We start from the raw sequence: 23,453 nt of genomic DNA, 5'->3' as shown, positions 1-23,453 counted from the left end.
TCCTGGGAGGATGGACTAGATCATAATTATCCACCGCCATCAGTTCTCTATGAAGCCTAGACAGTAGTGTCCCATGAAGACTTCAAAGCAGACTGCGAGTAGCTTCTATTGTACCAAGAGCACTCTTTGTTCACTTCCAGGGTGTGACCATCTTAGCAGAAACACAAACTGACTCATCTGGCCTTGCTATTGGCAAGCCAAGGAAGGCAGGCATCCAGGATGTGGGAAGGAGTATGCGTTCCAAGTTAGGCAAGATCTTTGTGCCGCAGCATGATATAATTACCTTGTCAACATGTAAACCCTGGCTGCATGTCTTTGCCACCCTCAAACGTTTTCATGTTGGTCTGGAAGGCATGCATACTCTTACATCCCACATCCAGCACCTTCTCTGTTTCTACATCTCTCTGGACATTTTCCTCTCTCCTTTAAACTTTTGGATGGTGATTAGAAATATGGAACTCTGCCTGTTTATTTTGCGATTCAGTTTGCATTTCTTAATGGAATTCTTTAGTAAATATACTGTGTATAGACATGCTACTAGCTGCAAAGTAGGTTCTCCTAAGATTTTGCTGTACCTCTGATAGGTATATTTATTTAGGTTGTTAAGTTTGGGCAACTGATTCAGGGGTGTTACAAGTTTGAGTCCAAGCTGCAGAGTGAAACCCTGTCAAATAAATAAATGAATAAAGAAAAAAAATTGCTTTCATCCACGAGGGTTTACCTACACTAAATAAGCCAAAACAAAATATGAAACATTTTAATGATGGAATGTGTTGCCAATCCATCCATCATGCACTACATCACTTAATTCTTCTTCCCAAGCCATCACTGTCTGATTTTTAATTCTGCAGAGCAGGGAGCAGAGGCAGCCTGCATCTGTGCATTCTCCACCAACTTGCTCCTGAGGCTTTCCTTGCTCTCCCCTGCTCAGAACCTGAATAGTTGACCATTTCAAGCTCGTAGACTGCCTCTTTCAACTCCCTGTGACTTTTCAGTTCTTGCAGGACTATCATTGTGCTTTTATTTGTTTCTGGTAAGAGTTCAGAAGTATTGTTTCATCTGTCAGCTTCTGTGTCTTGGTTTGGATTAGAGGGAAGGAGGCATTTAAGCAAGACTGTGACTTAAATTATTTTATTTGAAATGGGACTCCAGTGCTGAGAGGTAGAAGTGGGACAGGGACTCCCAACCCAACCTTAGAAGCCATCTGCCTCTGACATCTGTTTGCAAAGGGAAAATCAGTGTTCCCCAATGGAGTCTCATTGGTTATATTAATGGCAGGCCTCCAGACCCAGCAGTAGATGCCAAGACAACATGAGCTCAATGGTTATCTTGGAAGGTTTATGCTGGGCTTTTTTTTTTTTTTTTGGTCTTACTGATCTTTTGCTTGTATATTACAGTTTCTGATTTTGTGCTTTTGTGGCCATGTATGTAAGTATTTTTTTTTTAAATTCTGGTTATTTGCTTTTTTCATCTGCTTATATTCTGAAGAGAGAGAAAGAAAAAATAAACCTGTGGAGTGCAGTGGGTGGGATCTGGGAGAAGTTGAAGGAGGAAAAACATGATCAAAATACATTGGATGAAAAAGATTTTCTTCAGTCAAAAAGTAAAACTTTAAAAGTATCCCCCAAATAAATTATATGCGGACACTAAAGATATTAATAGTAATAACTTATCTGAAAGGTCATCCTGGAAAGCAGAGCAGGGGCGGGAAACTGAGTCTAGGAGGGAAGGGAAGATAATGAATGCCCATGACCAAACCAGTTAGTTCTTCAAGCTTAGAGACCAGTTTTACCTAGAGCTCTGAACTATGGCACAAGATACACATCAGGGGCTGGGGAGGTGGTTCAGTGGTAAAAAAGGGCTGACACACAAACTCAGATAAATTAGAAGTTGCAATGCACTAATAACAGTATTTTTTTTTTGAGCCCCAGAATGCAAGGTGGGAAGAGAGGTTCAAACACCAAAACATTGTCCACTGATCTTTTATAGGCATGTTATGACACTCAGGAGCCAGCACTCACACATATCTCACACACACACACACACACACACACACACACACACACACTAATTCATAAATAAACAAACAAACAAATATTAAATGAATCCCATTAAAATAAAAAAGCACACACATCTGATGTCTCTAATGTAGAGCAAGGAAGCACAGGTATTTACCCACAGACTTCCCATCTGTTAGATTATCTCCTTCCAGCTTCCTTATATTCGCAGTAAATCCTGGGGCAGGGGGGTCCTCAGAAGGGTGAGCAGCAGCCTTCAGTGAATAGAAATCAATGCTAAGCAGGCCCCTAAACCACTTGGGACAGAGAATCTCAGAGCATCCTTCAGTCCTCAGCTTCAAGTGCAGAGCATTGGAGGTGAAGGCTTTGATGTGCTTTCAATTTCGCCTAACACGTATCAAGTGTTTTCCTGATTCCCTTTAAGGTCCTGTAACTCATCCATTTCCGTGGCCTTTGGATGTTTAGGATGCCCCCCCTCCTTGTTTCTCCCCATACCACCTCTCCCTCACTCCACCCCCTCCCACTACACCTCTTCCCCACCCCATCCCTCTCCCACTCCACCCCTCCACAGTCCGGTTTTCACTGTATTATCCCTGGCACCACATCACACCTCCCAAAGCCTCTGCTCCAAGACGGGGCTAGAAACGCTTTGTCTTTGAGTCCTACATGCACTCAATACTGTTATTAGTGCATTGTAACTTCTAATTTATCTGTATCAGCTGTGACAAAGCAAGTTCTCTGAAGACAATGCATGTAGTTTCTCTTCCTGTGTTTGTTGGACATCTAGTACACTGCTGAGCAAGCCATGAGTGTTTATTAAGTAGTTGCAAATGAATAATGAATCTCATAAACCACAAACACACACCTAAGTGTAAACAACACACACACACACACACACACACACACACACACACACACACACACGCAAGTAAAATAGAATCCAGTGCCACTAACTGTATTTTATTTACCTTTAAGCTAAGCCAGAAGTCCTCATGATTGTGGAGAACACCACTAAGGATGTCTTAGGAGAGGTGAGTCACATCAAACCCTTTAAACTTCTATAATATTATATGCCAAGCTGTGTCAGGTGGCCGAGTTGCCAGGAACATTCCCTCAAAAGACCTTATTCCTTGGTCCTTAGCCAGTTAACTGCCGCTGTGAAGGAAGGCAAGCTGGGATGATTCTGGAAACAGCATAGAAATCCTCGCTTTGACTTTTACTGCTCTCCGAAGGTGTGAGCTGCAGCCTTAGGTCTCATTTTCCCGGGCTGGGGGAAAGGTATTTCGATTGTGGAAGTGTCTGTGTGATAAAAACTGAGGGAAAGTGGGACAAAAAGCAGTGTGAATCCTGGTAGAAGAGAGTTCTGCTCAGCTACGCTGAATTTGTTGTTCTCTTGAGCTGGCGTGCCCATTGCTGTGAGAAGAGAAATGGTACCCTCCTGCCATCCTCCCAAACCCAGCTATTTCCCTGACAACAAGAGGTAGGGCAGGAGAAAAGGGAAGTTAGAACAGGATGCTCCAAGTTCACATCTTTCAGAATAGTTCTCAGCCTCCAGTCATTGGATCTGGACACATTTCCTGGCTGGCTGTGGCCTATCCAATCATAATATCAGCTTGTTACGGTTTTAATAATGAAATCAATGTATGAGTAGTTCTTAAAAGAGTGTGTGGTGTGTGGCAAGTGGTTAATAAATCTTACTGCTGTTATCCTTGCTAGTCCTGTTTTTTGTTTATTTTGGTTAGGTTTTTCAATACACATTTTCTCTGTGTAGCCCTGGCTGTTCTGGAACTTACTTTTTAAACCAGGCTGGCCTTGAACTGCCTCTGCCCCGGTACTGGGATTAAAACTGTGTGCCATCACACCCTTGCAACACCATTACCTGTTTTATTCTCTGTCTTGTGGCTTGTGATTTCACCTAAGCTTTTCAAAATTCCAGGTAAAATAAATATTCTCATGCATTTCCTGTTATATGGTATGGACAATCTATATTTAGCTGCTTCTCACCCCACAGATACTATGATTATTTGATCCTGCTGGGTATCAGTCATTTAATTCCATAGCTGCCTATAAATCATGGCTCAAATTCTGTGAGGGTGATTCTGGATGATCCTAGACATCTATTATCGAACTATGTGTGTCCATTAATTGGTATTATAATTTTAACATAATAAAGACAGATTTAGTCATTTATCTTCTATTCTAATTAAGCCTCAAGTGCATCAGTGCACTTCATTTATTTTAGTGGTTTAAATAAAACAAATAATCCAAGAACACTGCTTTCAATGGATGTATGCTCTTCTTCTTAGAACTTCTTGTAGATTCTTGGTGCCAGTGTTTCTGATTCAGATGACCTCAGTGCAGATATAAAACAATAAAATCAGACCAAGAATCCCAGCTGAAAAATTTTTTAAAAAGGAGTACTTGGCTTTCCATTCCACAAGTCATAAAATTTCCTCTTTGGTACCCATGCATGCCTACATGCTGACTAGGGAAACAAAGGGACATGCATCATTCCCTGAGAAATCAGTGAATATTCATCCCTGTCCACCTCCACGTAACCATGGCTGGCCTAGAGATGCTTGAAAAATCTTGACAACCTTATGAATTTTTCATTCTAATATTCTTAGGGTTGGTGAAGTATCTTCAATAACTCGCTAACTCTCTGGAGCATCTTAACATACTCACTTTGTTTTGCTTTCAACCATATCCTCCCCAATAGAGCATCTGTTATTTCATACATGAGACACGAAAGCCAGGAAGCCCTGCACATTGGGCTGACACTCACAAGGAACTGAGCTGGAGTGCATGCAGGGATATACCCAGGAAGGTTAGGATAGTGAAAAGAAAGGGCACCTTGGTCAGAGAGCCCACACACTTGAAGTATGATCCAACTGTTACCAGTTACATAGCCACGTCAAGTAGTTGACCACCGTGAGCCTCAGAGGGCTAATCTCTGAAACTTTGGGCTAATAAACATTTCATAAGGTTCTTAGGAGAATTCAGTTTATATACAGTTCCAGAGTCTGTGGCACACAGCAGGTATCTCAGGCGTGTTTTTCCCTCCTCACTTCTCAGTCTCACTTGGTTTCACCTATCCCCTCCTCTGCTTGTGCCTTCATATATCCGTGATCAATTCCAGGAAACAAAATGAGATAAAGAAAAGGGAAAACTAGGACATGTTGTAGAAACTGGTGGAACTGGGTTGGACTTCTCCATCTATTAACTTGAAAAACTGGAACCTTACTTCCTTATCTTTCTTACACGTGGAAGAGGGCAATGAATGATACCAACATCATAAGGGTGATGGAATGATCAAAGGAGAGACTGTTTGCAAAGTGCCTGCCACCAAGTAGCAGTTATGGTAATTCCCTATCCCCTAATTCCCCAGAAAGGATTTAAGTCAGTGTCCATGTACTGGAATGTCGGTGTGAGATTTTGCTGGGAACTCGGTCTGTTATGAGCTGTGATCCAGTGTTGTTAGTTAAACCTACAAAGCTTGTGACTAATGTGTTGTTTCTGTACCACAAACAAGACACAGCATTACGCTAACAGTGATGCCTCTCAGAACTGGATATATTATCAATGTCCACGGAGAATATTCAACCTGTGCACATCATGATCTTATGTATTCCTGAGGTCAGGACTTTATCCGGCTGCCACACAGCATTCAGACTCACTCCTGCAGCTGAGAAAGGTGGATTTAGTCAAAATTTCGGGGTACAGATTTTTACATTAAACTAAAAGATGCCAGAACAAACAATCCCATAGTCCACAACAGCTAAGACAATAAGGCAAGAGACATGCATGAAGTCCCCAGAGTTTACTGAGTAGTTTGAGCTTTCAAAAGCCACGCTGTCTCTGTGTGTAGGTTTTGCTTTAATCTGGTGGTCTCCATGGGCTCTGTCCATGTCATTCCATTGTTTTTGTTTTTGTTTTTGTTTTTGTTTTGAGCTGAGGATCGAACCCAGGGCTAGGCAAGCACTCTACCACTAAACTAAATCCACAACCCCTCTTATTGTTTTAATAGAATATAGAAAAGTAATGTCTAAAGCAAACGACCAAGCACAAAACACAGGAGGCAAACATGGCTTAAGGGTATAGTATCTAGAGAGGAAGAGAATCTACATTAATAAGGTCCATGGAAAACATGCTATAACCCCCAAAAATAAAATGAACATGACTTTAGTGGAACTTGGGTGACTTTTTGCAGATTTCAATTTCTTGCATTTATTCAGTTTGAGTTTTGCAAAGCTTGAACCTTTATGCATTTCTCACATTTCTTAAGTCTCATGCATGTGACTTATTCATGTATTTGTTTTTAAGAGATCAGGCGTGACAACTTCTTTCTGTGACACAAAATGGCTCTGGCTCCAAGTGTCTGAGCACGTGATGGCACTTTCTGTGTCCATCTTCTTCTGCTCTGTTGAATACTTTAGGCTTCAGCCCAGACAGACAGATTGACAGACACAGCCCTGGTAGTGGGGCTTAACCTTGTGGGGAAACCGTATGGGAAGGAAAGTTGCAATTTTTCAAGAGAAAACAAAGGAGTATTTCAGGGCCTGAGTTTCCGAAAAGCCTGAGTTTCCAAAAGCCTGGTGTTTAGACTTCTGTTTGTTTCATAGATAGCTTACTGAGAAAACAGGTCTCACTATCATCACTGCAGTCAGCAAGAGTGAGCCATGTGAGACCTTTTAAGCCAAGGTCTCCATCGCTTTCAGAAAGGTTGACGCTAGAACACCTGCTCATCATGAAGACTAGGAACCACTGTCTTCCTCTCCTCTTGTCTGTACTGTGCTCTGCTGGTATTGGCCATTTTGTCACTCTAACAAAATACCTGACAGAAGCCGCTTAAAAGAGGACTGTACCCTCATTTCAGAGTGGGGTACAGTTATTTTCACAGAAAACCATGGCTGCAGAAGTGGGATGTGGCTGGCCACACTGTGTCCACAGTGAGAAAGATGAATGTTGGGGCTCAATTTGTCCCCCTTCCCCATCGCTCTTGGGTCTCCAATAAGCCAAGCTGGCTTCAACCCTGCTATATAGCCAAGGATGATCTTAAACTGGCCATCCTCCTGCCTCCACCTCCAGAGGGCAGGGACTATAAATGTGAGCCCAGTTCCTTTTACTCTCTTTATTCAGTATGGACCTTGGTCCATACAGTATCATCCACATTCAGGGCACATCTCTTCCTTCTTCAAGTAAAGCTCTTTGGAAACATCCTCCTGGATACAACCAAGGTATGTGTCCTATGAGGTTCTTAGTCCTTCCAAGTTGACAATGAGGATTCACCAACTCATTAAAAATGGGAACAGAGGAAAAGGTGCTGGAGGATCCATCTTAAATAACAGACAGCTTCGGCACAGAGGCCATGGTCACATTCAGTTTGACCTTATTCTTTCCCTAAGTCAATATTTTAGACATAGCCTCAGTAACCCAAAAAATTTTTTGCTCCATCTGGACTATTAGAGCCTTTTTCTTTTTCCTTTCCAAAGCATCTCTGAACATTTAAAGATGAGCCTTTTAATAAAATATCAGAGAACAATGGATGGCCATGCAGCTCATATTTTAGAAGTGCAATGAAAACCTAAAACTTACTTCGCAAATGAATGTGTGGTTTCTGGGCATGAAACAAAGTCAACTCATTAAAACTATGCCTTCGGGATCTGGAAAAATGTCCTCTTTCCTTTAGTTGCCCTGGGGAGCATGGTCTCTTTTCTTTATCCATCATGAACCTTTCCCACAGCACCATCTTTCTTCCCTCCCTTCCCGCTTCTCTCCAGCACTTTTCCTGTGTAATTTCCTCTCTCCCCTTCGTTTCTTCTTATACGGTCCTCCTTCCTTGTCTTTCTGAGTTTCACTTGACTCTCAGTTACCCACTCTGTCTCCCTGATAGCTTAATGCGGAGTTAGATTAAATTTTTAAATATTTGTGAGAAAATTATGGTATTTTTATTCTTTAAAATTTTTTATTTTAATTACTATTTGTGAGTGTGTTTGTTATGTGTGTGTGTGAGTGTGTGTTTGTTATGTGAGTGTGTGTATGTGTGGTGTGTGTGTGTGTGTGTGTGTGTGTGTGTGTGTGTGTGTGTGTGTGTGTGTGTGTGTGTGTGTGTGTGTGTGTGTGTTGCATGTGTGAGTGTAGACCCACAGTGCTGCAGTGCACTTGTGGAGAGCAGAGGATATCTTTCAGGAGCTGGCTCACCCCTTCTACATTGGGTTTTAGGCATGGCACTTGGGCCATTAGGTTTCTCCGGCAGGTGCTTTTAACATCTGACCCATATTGCCAACACACATTTTTTGTTTATTCTTACTGTTTAAACCCAATGAGATGAGAAGTATTTTATTTTCTCTATCCTAATTATGCATCAATTGGTTTTAGTTAGATTATTGAAAAACTCACAAGATGCAGACAGGTAATACAGATTTAATGTAAGAATAAAAGAAAGTGTTACAGCTAGAAGAGAAAGAGATGCATTGTGGGAGTCCAGACAGCTCAGAGAGAAGGCTGTCAGTCCTTCCGCACTGGACACACAGAATAACCTTGGTATCCTTCCTCAGATCACCATCAGCGTGCTTGCAAACACAGCTGCCCCGCTGTAGTTCTCAGAGCTTCTGAGGGCGAACTGGTAAGGTAGGCACATTCCATTCACATCTCTGCCTCCCCTGACACCAAGTGCCGGAGATGCTGACCCACTCACTTAGTCTAGCCAGAAACAACTCACAGACACGTGCAACAAAGTAATCCATGTGTCTCATTAGCCCATCTTGAACTTCTAACCAAGGATCAGCAAACCCTGTAGATAAGCACTTACTCTTCTCACACCTGGGAAGATCGACTCACATGTTTGTTCATGTTTTTTTTAAAGCACTCCATTACTACTGTGCTTCATATTGGCACATGATGAAAGCATGATGAAAGCCAGTGTTTTCAGAATGCATGCCCACAGGCAGAGTTTAAGCAGAACGGAAGGGATGTGCTGCAGCAGGCAGGCCCTCTTCTGGCCTCAGGCATACCACCTTCTCTGCTCTCAGCTTCCACTTCATCTACAGGATGGCCCCTCCCCCCTCCTCCTCAAGTGCTCGCTCCCTCCCTCCCTCCCTCCCTCCCTCCCTCCCTCCCTTCTACAGTCTCCCCCCACCACTCTACTGGCCTCTCCATCCTCAGCACTTCCTCTTCCCTCTGATTGGTCCACAAAGCTAGGGCATCCACCTGCTCCAGGAGCTTGCCCCAGTCACCCTTGATGCCTATAGGAGCCAGGGACATGGTCTGGGTGCTGCCTGGTGAGGCTGTGGCTGCTCTTCTCCAACTCCTCTCTGTCTATGCTTTCCAGATGCTTCCATGGGATGGTGGTGCCCATGTTGACCCCAGGTCATGACTCACCTGTCAGACATCTAGGTGACAGGTAGCATATTATTTGGGATTGGGCCCAGTACCAGCAGGGGCCAAGTGCAAATACTCCTAGGCCTTAGAAAATCAGGTGCCCTTGTTCTGGGGCATTGGCCTTTCTTACCTTCTCCTTCATCTCTGAAAATCCTTTTGGCAACTTCCTGTTTCTAACCTTCTTCATCCTCTTCCGGCCTCATCATGTCTCTGTCTTCACACTGTCTTCAAAGTGTGCCTAGATGTGTGCAAAATGTTTTAGTCGAACAGCAATGTTGATGGATGGTTGCGAAGGGACTGGGGATCCACAATAATGTCCTAGCTGGCCACACATGCTGATATGAAGTTTTCCATTTCTGCTTTACTGGAACACTGGGGTGAGTCAGGTCCTAGCAAAATAGCCAACTCACTCATTTGTTCTGTTTGCCAGATACTTACAGGTCTCCCCTCAACAAACATATTTCCAGTATCAAAGACATTCCTTGCCCAACAAATACTGCTCCCTTGGGCAGACCCAGTGTTCTTAGACAACCCATTACAACAAGCCCACTTAAATATTGGAAGATCCCAATTTCCCCTTGATCCACCCCCCCCCCTTAGCTGCTTCCTGTGTCCATGCAGCTTGACAGCTGACTGCATTTCAGAGGTAGGAAGAACAGCCTCCACTCCACGCTGTTGAAGATGCTCACAGTAGGGCCTCACAGGTGAAGGGAACACAGACGTGTGTTGGAGAGAGGGAGACCTTTGCTTCCTAGGAGTTGCTTAGTGTGCTGTCTAAGGGCTGAAAAGTCTCTCAAGATCTATGTAAGAACCTTCCCAGCATAAGTTTGACCCTCAGAGGTCCCTCAGAGTTTAGGATTCTAAGGAATCTTGGGAGCAGACATAGAGCTGTTTTAAGCAGGAGGGTCAGCATACCAGGAGGAGAAGGAAATGGACAAGTCCTACAGACTAGGCTTGCCTGGCAGTCTTCTGCCAGCAGCTTACCATACCTCTCCTTTCCTGGCACAATGGCCTGCAAAGGCAACAACCAACCACACTTTCCCCAAGCACCTAACAACAGGTGTTTTATTTATTTGCACCATTTCAAATACAGATGAATAAGCAGGAAATTATATTGCCTCCTAAAAACAATCTGATTTCTCTCCCTTTCTTGAGCCATTTTGTAAATGAGTGAAAAATGTATTCATCCAGCTTGCAGCCCTGAAAGTTTGGTTGGGAAATCCTCTTTTCTCAATACCTGCCCCCCAGCCACAGCAAGCACTTACAGGCAGGGAAAGCTCTGAACTTATTTCTGATTGCTCTGGTGTTCTGTGAGCACACCCCTGCACACTTTGGATGATGATTGATGCATATCTGAGCCCAGGAGGAGGATACTTCTTAGTTGAAGCCCCTCCCTCTTCCAGAAGGTCTTTGTGTGCTGGTGAGGTTTTTTGGAATACTCAAATTCAAATGCAAACCTACTGTCTACCTCCTCCACCACTGAAAAAAGCTGTCTGCAGGAACTGGCTATGCAGAAAACAGAAGATAGAGTACCTGTGGGTGTCTTAGTTGTTTTTCCTCCTGCATGGGTACCCAGCCTCTCAAGCAAAGAACAATGCAAGACAAAGTGGGCAGGATGGAATACAGCCTCCCCCAAATGCAAAGACCCCTGTGATTTCAAGTACCTTCCTAATTGTCAGGACATTAAGTTTTATATTTAGCTAAAATCTATGGTTGCTATGAATGTACTCAGCAGAAAAGCCAAAGAACTCACAGGAAGGAGGATATTAAGTGAAAGAAAACTGAAAATTCAAAGAACGATGGCAAATTAAGATATGGATGTTGGAGCCCTTTTATTGCATTATGTGACTAGAGTTCAGAAAGCTGAACTGCTCTTGGCTTGTATTCTCAGAAAGATAATCACCACTTATGGAAAATACATACTCACATTTGTATTTAAATTGGTGAAGCAAAACCTACCAAGAGGAGACAGGATCATTTTTAAAGACAATGTCCGCAGGAAGAAAAAGCTTATAGCATAGGAGAAAAGAGAGAAATATCACAGTGCAAACTATGTAGAGGCTACAAGATACATTTCCAACCCAGGGTGGGTGGGTAGAGGAAAGACGTCACATGAGATTAAGAATTGTTTTTGAAAACTTGGGAAACTTTTCTTTTTAATTCCTTTTCTGTTACTGGAGTTTTAGGGTAAAAAAAAAAAAAAGCACCAAATCTGGGAATCCCAATGGAGTAGGCTTGGTACCTATCACAGCACACCAATAAAGAGGGGTACTGGTGAAATATCGATGATATAACCGACATAGGCACATTGGGAAGAGCCCCAGGTCCATCTTCAGAGTACTGATCACAGGGAGAGCTGGGGCAGAAGGTTGACTCTTCAGCTCTGAGTCTTGCAAGGGGGTCTGGAAATGTCCCATCCTTGTGGTTAAGTGAAGGAAATAATTTGGTTCCCATGAGATGTTGACTTTTCTTAACCAGCTGAGGTTTTTTTTGTTTTGTTTTTTGTTTTTGTTTTTGTTTTTGTTTTTGTTTTTTTGGAGCTGAGGATCGAACCCAGGGCCTTGAGCTTGCTAGGCCAGCGCTCTACCACTGAGCTAAATCCCCAGCCCCTGAGATGTTGACTCTTCTTATAGGTGCTCCCTACCATCTTTAGAATCATTCTCACTGGGGGCTGCTCTGTCCTGCAAGGCTCACTGATCCTCAATCTTTGTCAAAAAAGGATGCTTATCAACCAGTACGGTCTCCTGGGATCCAAGGTGACTACAGGAGACAGTAACACAGAAGGGAAAAGTTAGATGCAAAAAATACACAGAGGGGCAAAAAGAACCAGGTCTGTGCTCAGTGCCTTTCTCTGTTTCTAGACAAAAACAAACAAACAAACAAACAAACAAAAAAAAACCAAAAACAAAAAAACACCTTGATTTTTCAAAATTATACTAAAAAACAAAAAAATCTATTGGGAAAGCAGTAGGTGTGGTAATTCAGTATTTCTTCTGTACATGAAGACTTGTTACTTAGCCTGTAGACTCACCTCTCATCAAAGACAATATTAGTGGAGCAAGGAAAAAGGTTTATTTTGTAAATCAGCTAAGTTCCTTTGAACTATAAGCCCAGCTACAAAAAAAAAAAAGAGCAGTCATATGTACTGTACATGTATACATATGTTCATGTACAGTCATAGATATGCAAAATTCACACATTGGTAGTAAGAAAACAGACAGTTAGAAATGAAATTATAATTTTAGAGAGCGTCTGATAAGATAATGAGAACTAGTAAACATTATTGGATATGTTCACCATGCTATGGAGTAAAATCTGCATTTTCCAAAGAATGAAAGGTGTTGAAAATAAGATCTAACTAAACTCTGCTTTTATAACATAGTTACCTGTCTTAATTACTTCTCTGTTGCTGTGAAGAGACACCATGGACAAAGAAACATGAAGTAACACACTTATTTGGGGGCTTGTTTACAGTTCCAGGGGGTGAGCTCATGACCATCATGGTGGGGAGTATGGCAGGAGGCAGACAGGCATGACACTGGAGAAGTAGCTGAGAGGTTCAATCTTATCCACAGGCAACAGAAAGAGCAAGCCTGGGCCTGATGTGGGTTTTGGAAACCTCAGAGCCCACCCTCATCAATACACCTCATCCAACGAGTCCACACCTCCTAATCCTTCCTAAATAGTCCACCAACTAGAGACCAAACATTCAAATATATGAGCCTGGGGGGGGGCATTCTCATTCAGACCATGATGCTATCCATCCTTTCATGTGTTGCTTATTTCAAAACAAAATGATTTACCAAGAAATCCGTTACCATTAATAGCTTCTAATTCCTTTATCCACACGACACCCTAGTTTTTCCTGTTTGTCACCTATCAATAGGAAGTAGGCACTGTCTACAGTAGAGAATCAAGACTCAAACCAAAAAGTATTCTGAAAAATTTAAGCCCTGAATGATATGTTTACTTAAAATCATTTCTATGATCACCACTACAGACGATCTTTCACACTATTTTGGAAACAAAAAATAATGTCTCAATCCCCTTTGACTTTTAATCTAGCCACATTCTTCTCTGGCTCTGAGGCTCCTTCCTTTTATTCTTTGATTTCTTCCCATTTAGTGCCATCTTAGTAATAGTTCCATCTCTCAGAACCCATAAACCTCATTCAACGTTAGGATAGTCTTACCTTCCTACATTGGCTTAGGGTTCTAGCCACAAATTTTCCAAGGCCCCTGTGTGGTCTTGCACAGTGAAAGGTAGGCAAAATAATTTTTTGTTAAGTTATCTCATATACATAGAGACATAGGCAGCAAGATTTCTTCCAAATTTGTAAATCATATTCTTTCTGTCTGTTGTAGAGAGTATTTATCTGCCTACTGAAGAATGTGTTCCCCAAAGCAAACATCACCTGGTTAATAGACGAAAGGTTTCTTCAAGGCGATGAGGAAGGTAAGGAAGCAAAGTCAAGGGAATGGGTTTGGTAACACCAAGCAGTAGAAAGTCTTGGTGCCCAAATTGACCTTGGCATTTAAAAGTAATTCTTTCTCTAAGAAAAAACATCATCTTACCAACCAGGTGTCACTTTCTGATACTGCATCTGATTCTTCCAAGGGGTAGGAGGCAACATTTTCCAAAATAAAAGTGATATGGTTGATTTCTTCAGACCATATACACCATTTAATTGGTGTTAGTGAAAGCAAACATCCTTTATGAGGACAAAAACAAATATCTCTGATTTAGTAGCATTATTATCTATTCTGTCATGTTATTTTAATATCTTACGTTCCATTTTCTCAGCACCACTGCTTTAAGGCAATTGATAATAATTTTCACATTCTCTTGTAACTATCTGGGGCAGGACTTAGGGGTGTGGCAGTAGGGATGGAAATAAAGGGTTCCTTCACAAGGAACAAGTTTGCTGGGAGGCTTAAGTTCCTGGGGCAGGAGTACACCCTGAGACAACGTCAGCACAAAGTAGTATTTCTCAGAGGTGGTAACCATGGCAGCAGCGTTGCCAGAATAAGCTCAGGCATCTGTGCCTGGACAACACATTGAACAATAGCTGAGTCACAAAGCTCTTGCTCAATTTCTTCTTTTAATTCCTAAAATTAACAGCTTCTGCTGGTAGATGATTTTATAGGTCCCTTGATTATTTACGGTTAGTGAGTTCACTTTACAAGCTGTTCACTCCAACAACACAACATAATTCTGGAATTATATTTTTAATAGTAATAATAATAATAAAAAGTTTATTTTCTTGTTAAATAAAGCATCCAGATAGGATATGCCGATTACTGTCTCACACAAGTGGCCAGGCAGTGTGATCAGAATTCCACCAGCATACAACGGCATTTAGCTAATACTTGGCTAAATAGTAACTCCAGATTTATCAGGAAGAACCTTTCATGGGAGCCAGGCATGTTGGCACAGGCCTGCGATCCTTGTGTTGGGAGATAGAGGAAGGGGGATCGAGAGTTGAAGGTCATGCTTGGCTGCATAATGACTTTGAGGCCAGCCAGAGATATACCAGATCTGGTCTCAAAAGAAACAAAGAACCTTTAACATCAAGATTCTGGGAGAGTTCAGAATGATCTGGCCTGTGGGGACAGATTTTTTTTTAAGTAATTTACTGCTACAATGCATGCAATTTGAAAGTTATCCTAACAGTGACAGTTAAAAGATTCTAGAGAAGTCTTGGAGGACCAGAAATGAAAACACTTACTAATATACAACTTAGGAAAAAAATATGATATAGTATCAGAATTAGAATAAACATCATCTACTACATTTATAGCAGAAGGGGGTTGTTTTACATTCTACTGATATATTTTTACAGAGTCTGCGGAAGAGCCTTCCCAGAGTTCAAGCCAATTCAAGTACAAATCACCAGTTTCACCATTACTAAATGCCACTAATGAGTTGGAACAATCTACTCCAAGCCCTTGGACCCACAGTCAGAAGCAAAACATAAAATGAATGCATAGTACAGCCTGATTATGGATCAGTGCCACCCAGAGCTGAAACAATTGCCACAGGTTAAGGCCAGCTTTGGTAGAACTGGCCCTTGCTTCTCAGAAGCTAAAGGCTAACTACTTGAGAGTCTGTCTACATTACTATAAATTAGTTGTGTGGTGAAGCATAAGTCTGTAGGCTCTATACAGACGGGGTGGGGGGATGATTTAAGCCATGAGTTAAAGGCCAGTATGGGCAACAAAGGGAGACAGACCCTCATCTCAAAACAAAGTAAAATCAAATTTTATTAGGCTGTGTTTTGGCATCCTTCTCTGGCTTATACAGAAAATGTCAGGGCCTAATCATGTTTTCATCTGCCTTGCAGGAATATACATTACGAATAATGAGGAAAAGGTTAGAAATGGATTTTGGGAACTGAAGTCAGTTTTAACAAGGACCCATGGTGATAGACCAGCCCAATCAAAAAACATGACCATTCGTTGTATGGCTCTGTCCCCGGGCCCCAGAAATGGAATGTGGAGTACTTCATCACAAGCCATCATGCTTTCTTTAGGTGAGTTTCTTGTTGAGCAAAGTCAACAAGGCATAGCCAAGAATGCTACCAACTTAGAACATGAGTAATTGGAAAAGATAGGATTTTTATTATATCCACATCAGTACAATACCAGAAAACTCTCCACATGACCCCAAATTGCTAAATTTCAGAACATTAAATAATTCATAAACAGAATCTGAAAGTAATTTCTCAAAATAAAAATAAAAAAATTAAAAAACTAAAAAAAATTCCTTTTTCTACAAAGATTTTCTAACAGTATTTTTTATTGTGCTAATAACTCTTTTTTGTTTTCTGTGATAATAACTCTTTTATTTTCTTTGTTGTTACTGTTTTCTTTTTTTCCAGACATATTTTTCAGTTTGTTGCTTACAGTAAATCTAGTATAAATTGGTCGCTAATCCCTGGCAATCTACTTGCTTTACCCACCCAAGTGCTAGAATTAACATCCTGAGTCACCACAAACCAGCCTAGTCATAACATTTAATCAACTAGCATTCTGGTTCACTTATCATCCAATGCCAACTGATAATAACACCTATGATTAATTTAAATCTAAACTATCTTAAAATTCCTGAGTCATGAACAGATTTAGGACTTGTGCATGACTCAGTACTTCTGCAAGCCTGCCAGCCGAGTCCCATCCACAGACCCCATGTAGTGGGAAAAGAGAAAAGACTCTGGAAAGAAAAGACTCTGATCCTCATGTATGTGCTACAACATATGAACTCAGGCATACACACATAAATAGACAAATGCTCAAATGAATAAAAGAAAAAATGGAAATATTTCATCAGTCACACACCATGAATAATTTCACTGTTTAGACATGGGTAAACCTTGCAAGCAGTAATAGCTTCACTACCCTGGTTTGAAGTACATTATCTACATAGAGACTTTTATGACTAGAAAAAATGATAAATTCAGTCACTCCAGTTGTTGCAAAATTCGAATAACCAAGTTTACTACTGTGAATCATATAAAAATAATGGAGATTTTACTATACAAAATATGACAAGTGTCTCAGCAAATGTGGTGACAACAGAATGCCAATTTCAAAAAGGCTATTAAGGATGACTATCAAACGTGCATATTTAGTAGTACTTGGACAAAACCAAATACATTTGTGAATCATTCTTACAGCCCTATAGGACTATTAACCTCTTTAACTGTCATCCTATCTTCATAAAGTTCTCTATAACATATCTATAAAAACATACTAATTCATACCGGAAGCCTGTTGTACAGAATGGTTTGCATTACTGGATCTTTAGATGAAAGGACTGTGTATCTTAGTAGAAAGCCTTTCTCACTAGTCAGGAGCAGGTGCCATTCCATGCTGAGTCAAAAGCAGTATGCCTGTGACTCTACCTGTGTGCATATATTTAAATATGAAAAAGAGTCTCTGTCAATTTTGAGTCACTCATTCAGAAACTGGGATGGACTAACATGAAAACAGCTTTACTGAAGCCAACTCCCTGAGGAACGGGACAGGGGCAGCTCTTCCTATAAGGTGACAATGCCAGGACTGCAGTCTGGGAACAATGTGAAATTTATCACGTCTCATACAGATTTGCCACAGCTCAGCTTTGGAAGACTCTGAAGCCATGAGCTTCAAGACTCTTTAAAACCTTCCATTCTTAAACAGAATATTGTTCCCATGTGCTCTCTAAACCACCATATTCTGACATTAAACATGCTTTGTTTCAAGATCAGAAAATAATGAAAACTTTGAAGATAAAAAGGAATACCGATTTTCATACCCCAAACACACTTTATTTCAAATTTTACAGGGAAGCTCGTCTTCTTTTATAAGTTTGGACTCTGAACAAGTAGGTATATTTTAATCACCAAATGAACTTTTAGGCTTTATAGTCAGATATTCAAGCTAGTAAATCTTGGAGTTTCCTAAAATCTGTTTCCTAAAACTATGGCTTCCTTTCTGGCCCCATCCAAACACAAATCATTGTGTTCTTACATGCATAAATGTGCTCATGTATTATTTGGGGATATGGTGAAAGCCAAAAGGATATTCCTATAGATGAGCAAAGATGAACACTAAGCATTTAAATGGAAGACTCTAGACAAATACTTCTTGTCTCATGACTTCCTACAATAAGCCAAGATTCACATTTGTGTCTGCTCCCAGGGATCTTGAAAGCATAAATAGAGAATTTAATATGCACACAAATCCCCCAGAGATCTTGTTAAAATGCAGATTCTAATTCAGAAAGTCTGGAGCTCAGCTCTACATTTCTAACAAGACCCTGAGAGAAACCTCTCCCACTGGTTTGTGGGTTACAGTTTGAGAAGAAAGTGTCTCATACACCTTGGGATTGGCTCATTTCTTAGGTGGACCAGATAAGGACTGCTACTTGTTCACAGGAAACCTCAGAACTGACTCAGCTGTTCTTGTGAGCCAGATCCCTGGCTGCTGCTATGACTCTGAAAAGCTGCCCAGCCCACAACAGAGTGACTTCAGAAAGTAGAGGCTTCAGATGAAGTTGCTTGGGCCAGAAGCCCATCCCTTTGAACACTGCAGCCAATGAAGTGACCTAAGTGTGCATGTGACAATTCTAATTGATTCTACACCTGAGTGTTGGGAAGTCTCTTATCTCTGTTAAGCTGGAGCCATGTCTTTTTAACAGCCCTGATTTTTATTTTGACCAAGGCAGTGTGTCTACTTTTCATCCCAATCTGAAGCAGACAGATGTTTTATGAGCTCAGATTTCATGCTGAAATCTTTGTGGGATCTGGACATGGGGCGAAGGGCCCTTTTTGGTATGCAAATCTTGTAAAATCTCCAAAATGTACTGCAAGGCTGACCCCCTCAGCTTCCAAAGATATTTGTTTATGAAATATAGCAGAATACTGCTCTAAAACAAAGACATCCATCAGTGAAAGTTCCTTACATTATATAAATCTGGGACAGAACATAACCAATACCTTCAATTCCAGGAATTGGCATTTCACCTATAAAGGGTGAGACAGTAAATATTTATGTTTTATGGGTAATATTATCTCTGTCATAATTACTCAAGTTAGAAGTACAGCACAAATGCTGCTATGGACAGCATGTAAGCAAATTAATATGACTATATCCCAAAAGTACTTTCTTCATAAGCATAGGAATGGATGGGATTTGATTGTATGCATTGGTTTACAGCCTCTGTAAAATCATTCCACAGAGAAAGCCATGCAAGCATTTATCCTGCAGACCCACACTTCATCTTCATAGCATATTGTTTTAGAAGAGGATGATTATTATCTAAGAGCAGTCAGACACTAAAGGTTGGTCTTTCTGCCAATTTTATATACACTACAGCATTTCCATTTATTGATATCTTCAAATACAGCGTGGAACGAAACCAGTTTTTCTTTGGACAGGTATGACCCACGAATAAAAGTGCTAAGACCTTTGCTAACATTAACATCAAGGGAAGGTGGCATGTTATGAAGGTCCCCTAGGACTCCCTAACCTTAAATTTTTTTTCATATGATGAAGCTTGAAAATGAGAAAATGTCAGGACACAACACAAAGACTGAAAAGTCTTCATGAGTGAACTGTGCTTGGGCTGAAACACCTGCCTTTTGGATAGAATCATGTGTGTGGTTCACAAGAGATGGAAAAGCAATGGTTAGGACCAAGACATAAAGTTGGGAATATGACAAGGCACCAATTATGATGTCATTTGAAGACTTCAGACTCATTGTAAGTGGTAAGCAAAAACAGTCTGATTATTTTGTTAATCTAATGACTCTCCTAAACAGTCATGTGGCTAGAAAACCCACAAAATCTTCCAGGCTCAAAAATTAATCAATCAATCCTCCTTATACTTGTAATTAAAAAAAAAAAAATCTTTCAGGGGCAGAAGATATGGCTCAGTGGTTGAGAGACGCTGGTCTTCCAGAGGACTTGAAGTTAATTCCCAGCACACATGTGGTCAATTACAACCATCTGTGACTCCAATTCTAGGAGATCTTGTACCCTCATCTTCTCTCTAGGGGCTGCCTGGTGCACATGGTGCGCAAATATAAAGGCTGGTAAAACTCCCATATACATAAAATAAAATAAATTTTAAAAATTTCCTTTAGTAGAATTATTTGTAAAGCATATAATGGCGATGGAAGGAAATTAAATGAGTGTAAAACAACACATCTTAGCTTCTATTTACACATACAGAGAGAGAGAATAAATAAATACTTTAAAGTGTTTAAAGAAAATTAAAACACAGTTCCATACCTCTCCTACTCACCAATATGTCTCACCACCTGGTCCATAGCAAGTCCCCAATACTGATTTGCTAGATAATGAATAAATAAAGTATGTTTAGACCTGAATTAATATCTTTTTCTTACAATATTTTATCCATTATAATTATCTACCTTATACTTTTAGATTCGGTGAATGTCCCAGTGGAACATCTAGCCAGTGGAACAGGATTTACCCTGGGCACACAACCTTTTCCAGATGACAAGGTGTCTCCTACGAGTAAGAATGTTTTCACACTACTTTTAATTTACATAACCTGTTAATCCTTCAATTAATAGTAGACTTGCATGACTCATGTCCTTCTTTGCTATGACATTTGAAATAAACCAACGTGTTGTTCTCATCATTTCCAGGAGCTAAAATCACTTGAAGCCATGGGAAAATTGAAGTCGGTAAATATTCAGTGAGGAATTTAAATTCTGTATTCATTATTAAATAGTTAGTAAATTGACAGTCCTCCACAGCCGTATTCTCACTGGGGAGCTTAAAAAATAATGGTTGCAACTGGGGATACTGTGGGGCTAAAATAGTTAGAGCATTTTATGTTTAAATTTGTTTGGCCTCTAATTAATTCACCAGGATGGCTAGCGAATGCTGTGAGTTCATTCCTCCCATCCAAGGCATCATTAACAGTGGGAGCCTTTGGCCAGTGCTGCTATGGAAAAGTCATTCATGGCAGGGAGTCTCAGAGGTTGGCGTTGATGTAAACAAATCATAATCCTGACATCCTTTGTACATTATAGAGATCCATGGTGACCTCTGATTTAAAAAACAAAAACAAAAAACTAAAGTATATGTAGAATAGAAGTATGGCTTTCATTTCACATTTAATTAAAACTATCAATTTTGTCTGAAAATGAGAGCTCAAAATGGAATAAAATGAAAGCAGTCCCCTGGAATGAACAATTGCTTTAGCTGGTAGCCTTTTGCATTTCGCCTACAGTCACTGTCACAGACAGCTACCTTGCAGAAAGTGAGAAGTAGATGGCAGGTGAGAAATGCCTGCAAATCATCCACCAGAGGTTTCACATCCAGGTGACTGTCCTTGTTCTTGATGCTCTATAACACTGTTTATAACACTCTTCCTCTCCTGCTCCTTCTCCTCTTCCTCTTGGTCCTCACCTTCCTCTTTTATTTTTCCAAGCTACCACTTTCAAAGACTATGGTTTCACCCATAAATTACAACTGGCTGGGACATTTTCACTCAGCAAACATCAGTATATTTAATAATAATAATAATAATAATAATAATAATAATAATAATAGAAATCTTAAACCTCTGCAGTGTCCTGTGCATTGTTTGTGCATTACTATGTGAAAAATTACCTTTGATATTTAATGAATTATGAAACATTTCAAATGGTTTCAGGAAAATGTTAAGGATTTTTAGTGCAGTGAGGTTGAGTCATTGCCCTGAGCTCCAGTCATCTGAAAGATTGGCTGGAGTAGAAGCATGTACATCTGAACTCTAGCATGCTATCAAAACAGGATGCCTCAGTGCTCCCAGAATGGGCCTCTTAGTAGGACTGCATCCAATATGGCTGCTGGCTTCCCATTGACAAAGGACTTCAAGAAATAATGGCAGCAGAATAGTACCCTTTTAACGCCATTCTCTCCCAGATTGTGGGTCACCTCTGCTTTATTCTATTCATTAGAAATAAGTCTATTCTCAGGGCAAAGGCTGAGGTTTCATCTTTTGAAGAGGAGAGTAGGAATTGTGAACAAATGTAAGTCACCATGCTGTATCGTTTGAAATGCTTTTATATTAAATGATGAGTTGTTTGTTCCTCTTTATTATTTTATTCATAATGGAGCACACAAATATCCTTTTTCTTGTTCCAGACTGGACACTGAGACACTGAGAGTGAACATGATCAGTAGTGGTAACAGAGGCTGTATTTGTGCCAGTCCGCTGACTCTGAATCTAGTTTTTATCAGATAACGCTTTCCCCAATCAGTCTAGACACTTAAAGAGACCAGACTATATTTATTTTCTCTTCTAACACATACCTAGGTAGTCATAAATATGAGCTGAATAGCTCAACAAATAAAAGAATTGACAGAATATTGTACTTTGAGATGTAATTTAGTACCTATAATATTATAGGTATATAATATTATATATAATAACCCTATGGTGTTAAAATGATGTCCATTTTTATTCTGCCTTCAAACACTTTGAAGCCCACATGAGAGAGACGACATACACATACACCATAACGATTCAAAGCAAGAAATTGAAAGGGGGCATAACCTGTGGAATAGAAATGTCCAGGGAGGATGGGTCAGGAAGTACCATGCTTAAAGTTATCAATGACTCCTGTTGGTTCAGGTGATCAAAGATGTTTTCAAGGGAAGAGAGAGAAATTAAGAGAGAGAGAGAGAGAGAGAGAGAGAGAGAGAGAGAGAGAGAGAAACCTCGTATGTACCATATTCACTTTATTTGATGAAGACCTTGAAAAATGTCTTAGAGAAAATGACATGAGCAGTTAGGTTTGTGATCACTTGAGGAAGTATCAGTACATAAGCTTGGTCAAGGAGACAGAATCATATATCAAAGAAGGAAGGAAGGATACTGGAGAAAACACACCAAAACACATTGAGTCCAACCACAGCTTTCAATAATATCTGTGGTGGTTTGAAAGAAAAATGGCCCCCCAAAGGGAGTGGCAATAGCAAGAGGCATGGCCTTGTTGTATGATCTTGTTGGAGGAAATATGTCACTGTGGAGGCAGGCTTTGAGGTCTCATACATGCTCAGGCCACACCCAGTGAGACAGACCACTTTTTGCTGCCTCCAAGTCAAGATGTAGGACACCCAGCTATTTCTCCAGCACCATGTCTGCCTGCACACCACCATGTCACATCATGATGATGATGGGACTAAACTCTGAAAATGTAAGCCACCCCAAATAATTTTTTTCCTCTTTAAGAGTTGCTGTGGTCATGGTGTCCCTTCACAGCAATAGAAACCCTAACTAAGACAATATATAAGGAAATGGAACCAGTCCTCACTAAACAGACTTTTTTTTAGAAGAATGTAATTATATTTTAATTTAAAATGTATTTTAAAAAAATAAACTAATTCATTCACCAATTATTACTAGCATCAAGTGTTCTTCTAGATGCTGGCAAATGGCAATAAACAAAACAGAAAAATACCCTCATGGCATTTACATCCTGACAACAATTCCTTCTAGTTGAATTGTTTGTGGAGTTAGCCTCCATGTTAAGTGCTACATTTGGCCAAA

At 40.5% G+C, this 23,453-nt stretch overlaps 2 protein-coding genes across 2 annotated transcripts in view; one reads left to right on the top strand and one right to left on the bottom strand.

Moving 5' to 3' along the window:
• Nucleotides 1–23,453, top strand: part of Cd96 (CD96 molecule) — a 75,246-nt gene that overhangs the window by 24,052 nt on the left and 27,741 nt on the right. Inside the window, exons 5-8 of the mRNA XM_036204090.1 lie at nt 2,994–3,049; nt 13,763–13,853; nt 15,742–15,930; nt 20,330–20,422. Of these exons, the coding sequence (XP_036059983.1) occupies nt 2,994–3,049; nt 13,763–13,853; nt 15,742–15,930; nt 20,330–20,422 (429 nt within the window). The remainder of the gene's footprint in view (nt 1–2,993; nt 3,050–13,762; nt 13,854–15,741; nt 15,931–20,329; nt 20,423–23,453) is intronic.
• On the bottom strand, nt 8,972–9,515 carry Zbed2 (zinc finger BED-type containing 2). Its single transcript, XM_036204048.1, is given in 4 exon segments — nt 8,972–9,116; nt 9,157–9,273; nt 9,275–9,389; nt 9,392–9,515. Coding segments are annotated over 4 exon segments (501 nt in total).

This window comes from Onychomys torridus, chromosome 12, assembly GCF_903995425.1.
Source record: "Onychomys torridus chromosome 12, mOncTor1.1, whole genome shotgun sequence".
NCBI classification, from domain to species: domain Eukaryota; kingdom Metazoa; phylum Chordata; class Mammalia; order Rodentia; family Cricetidae; genus Onychomys; species Onychomys torridus.
This window is presented reverse-complemented; position numbering and strand designations above follow the sequence as displayed.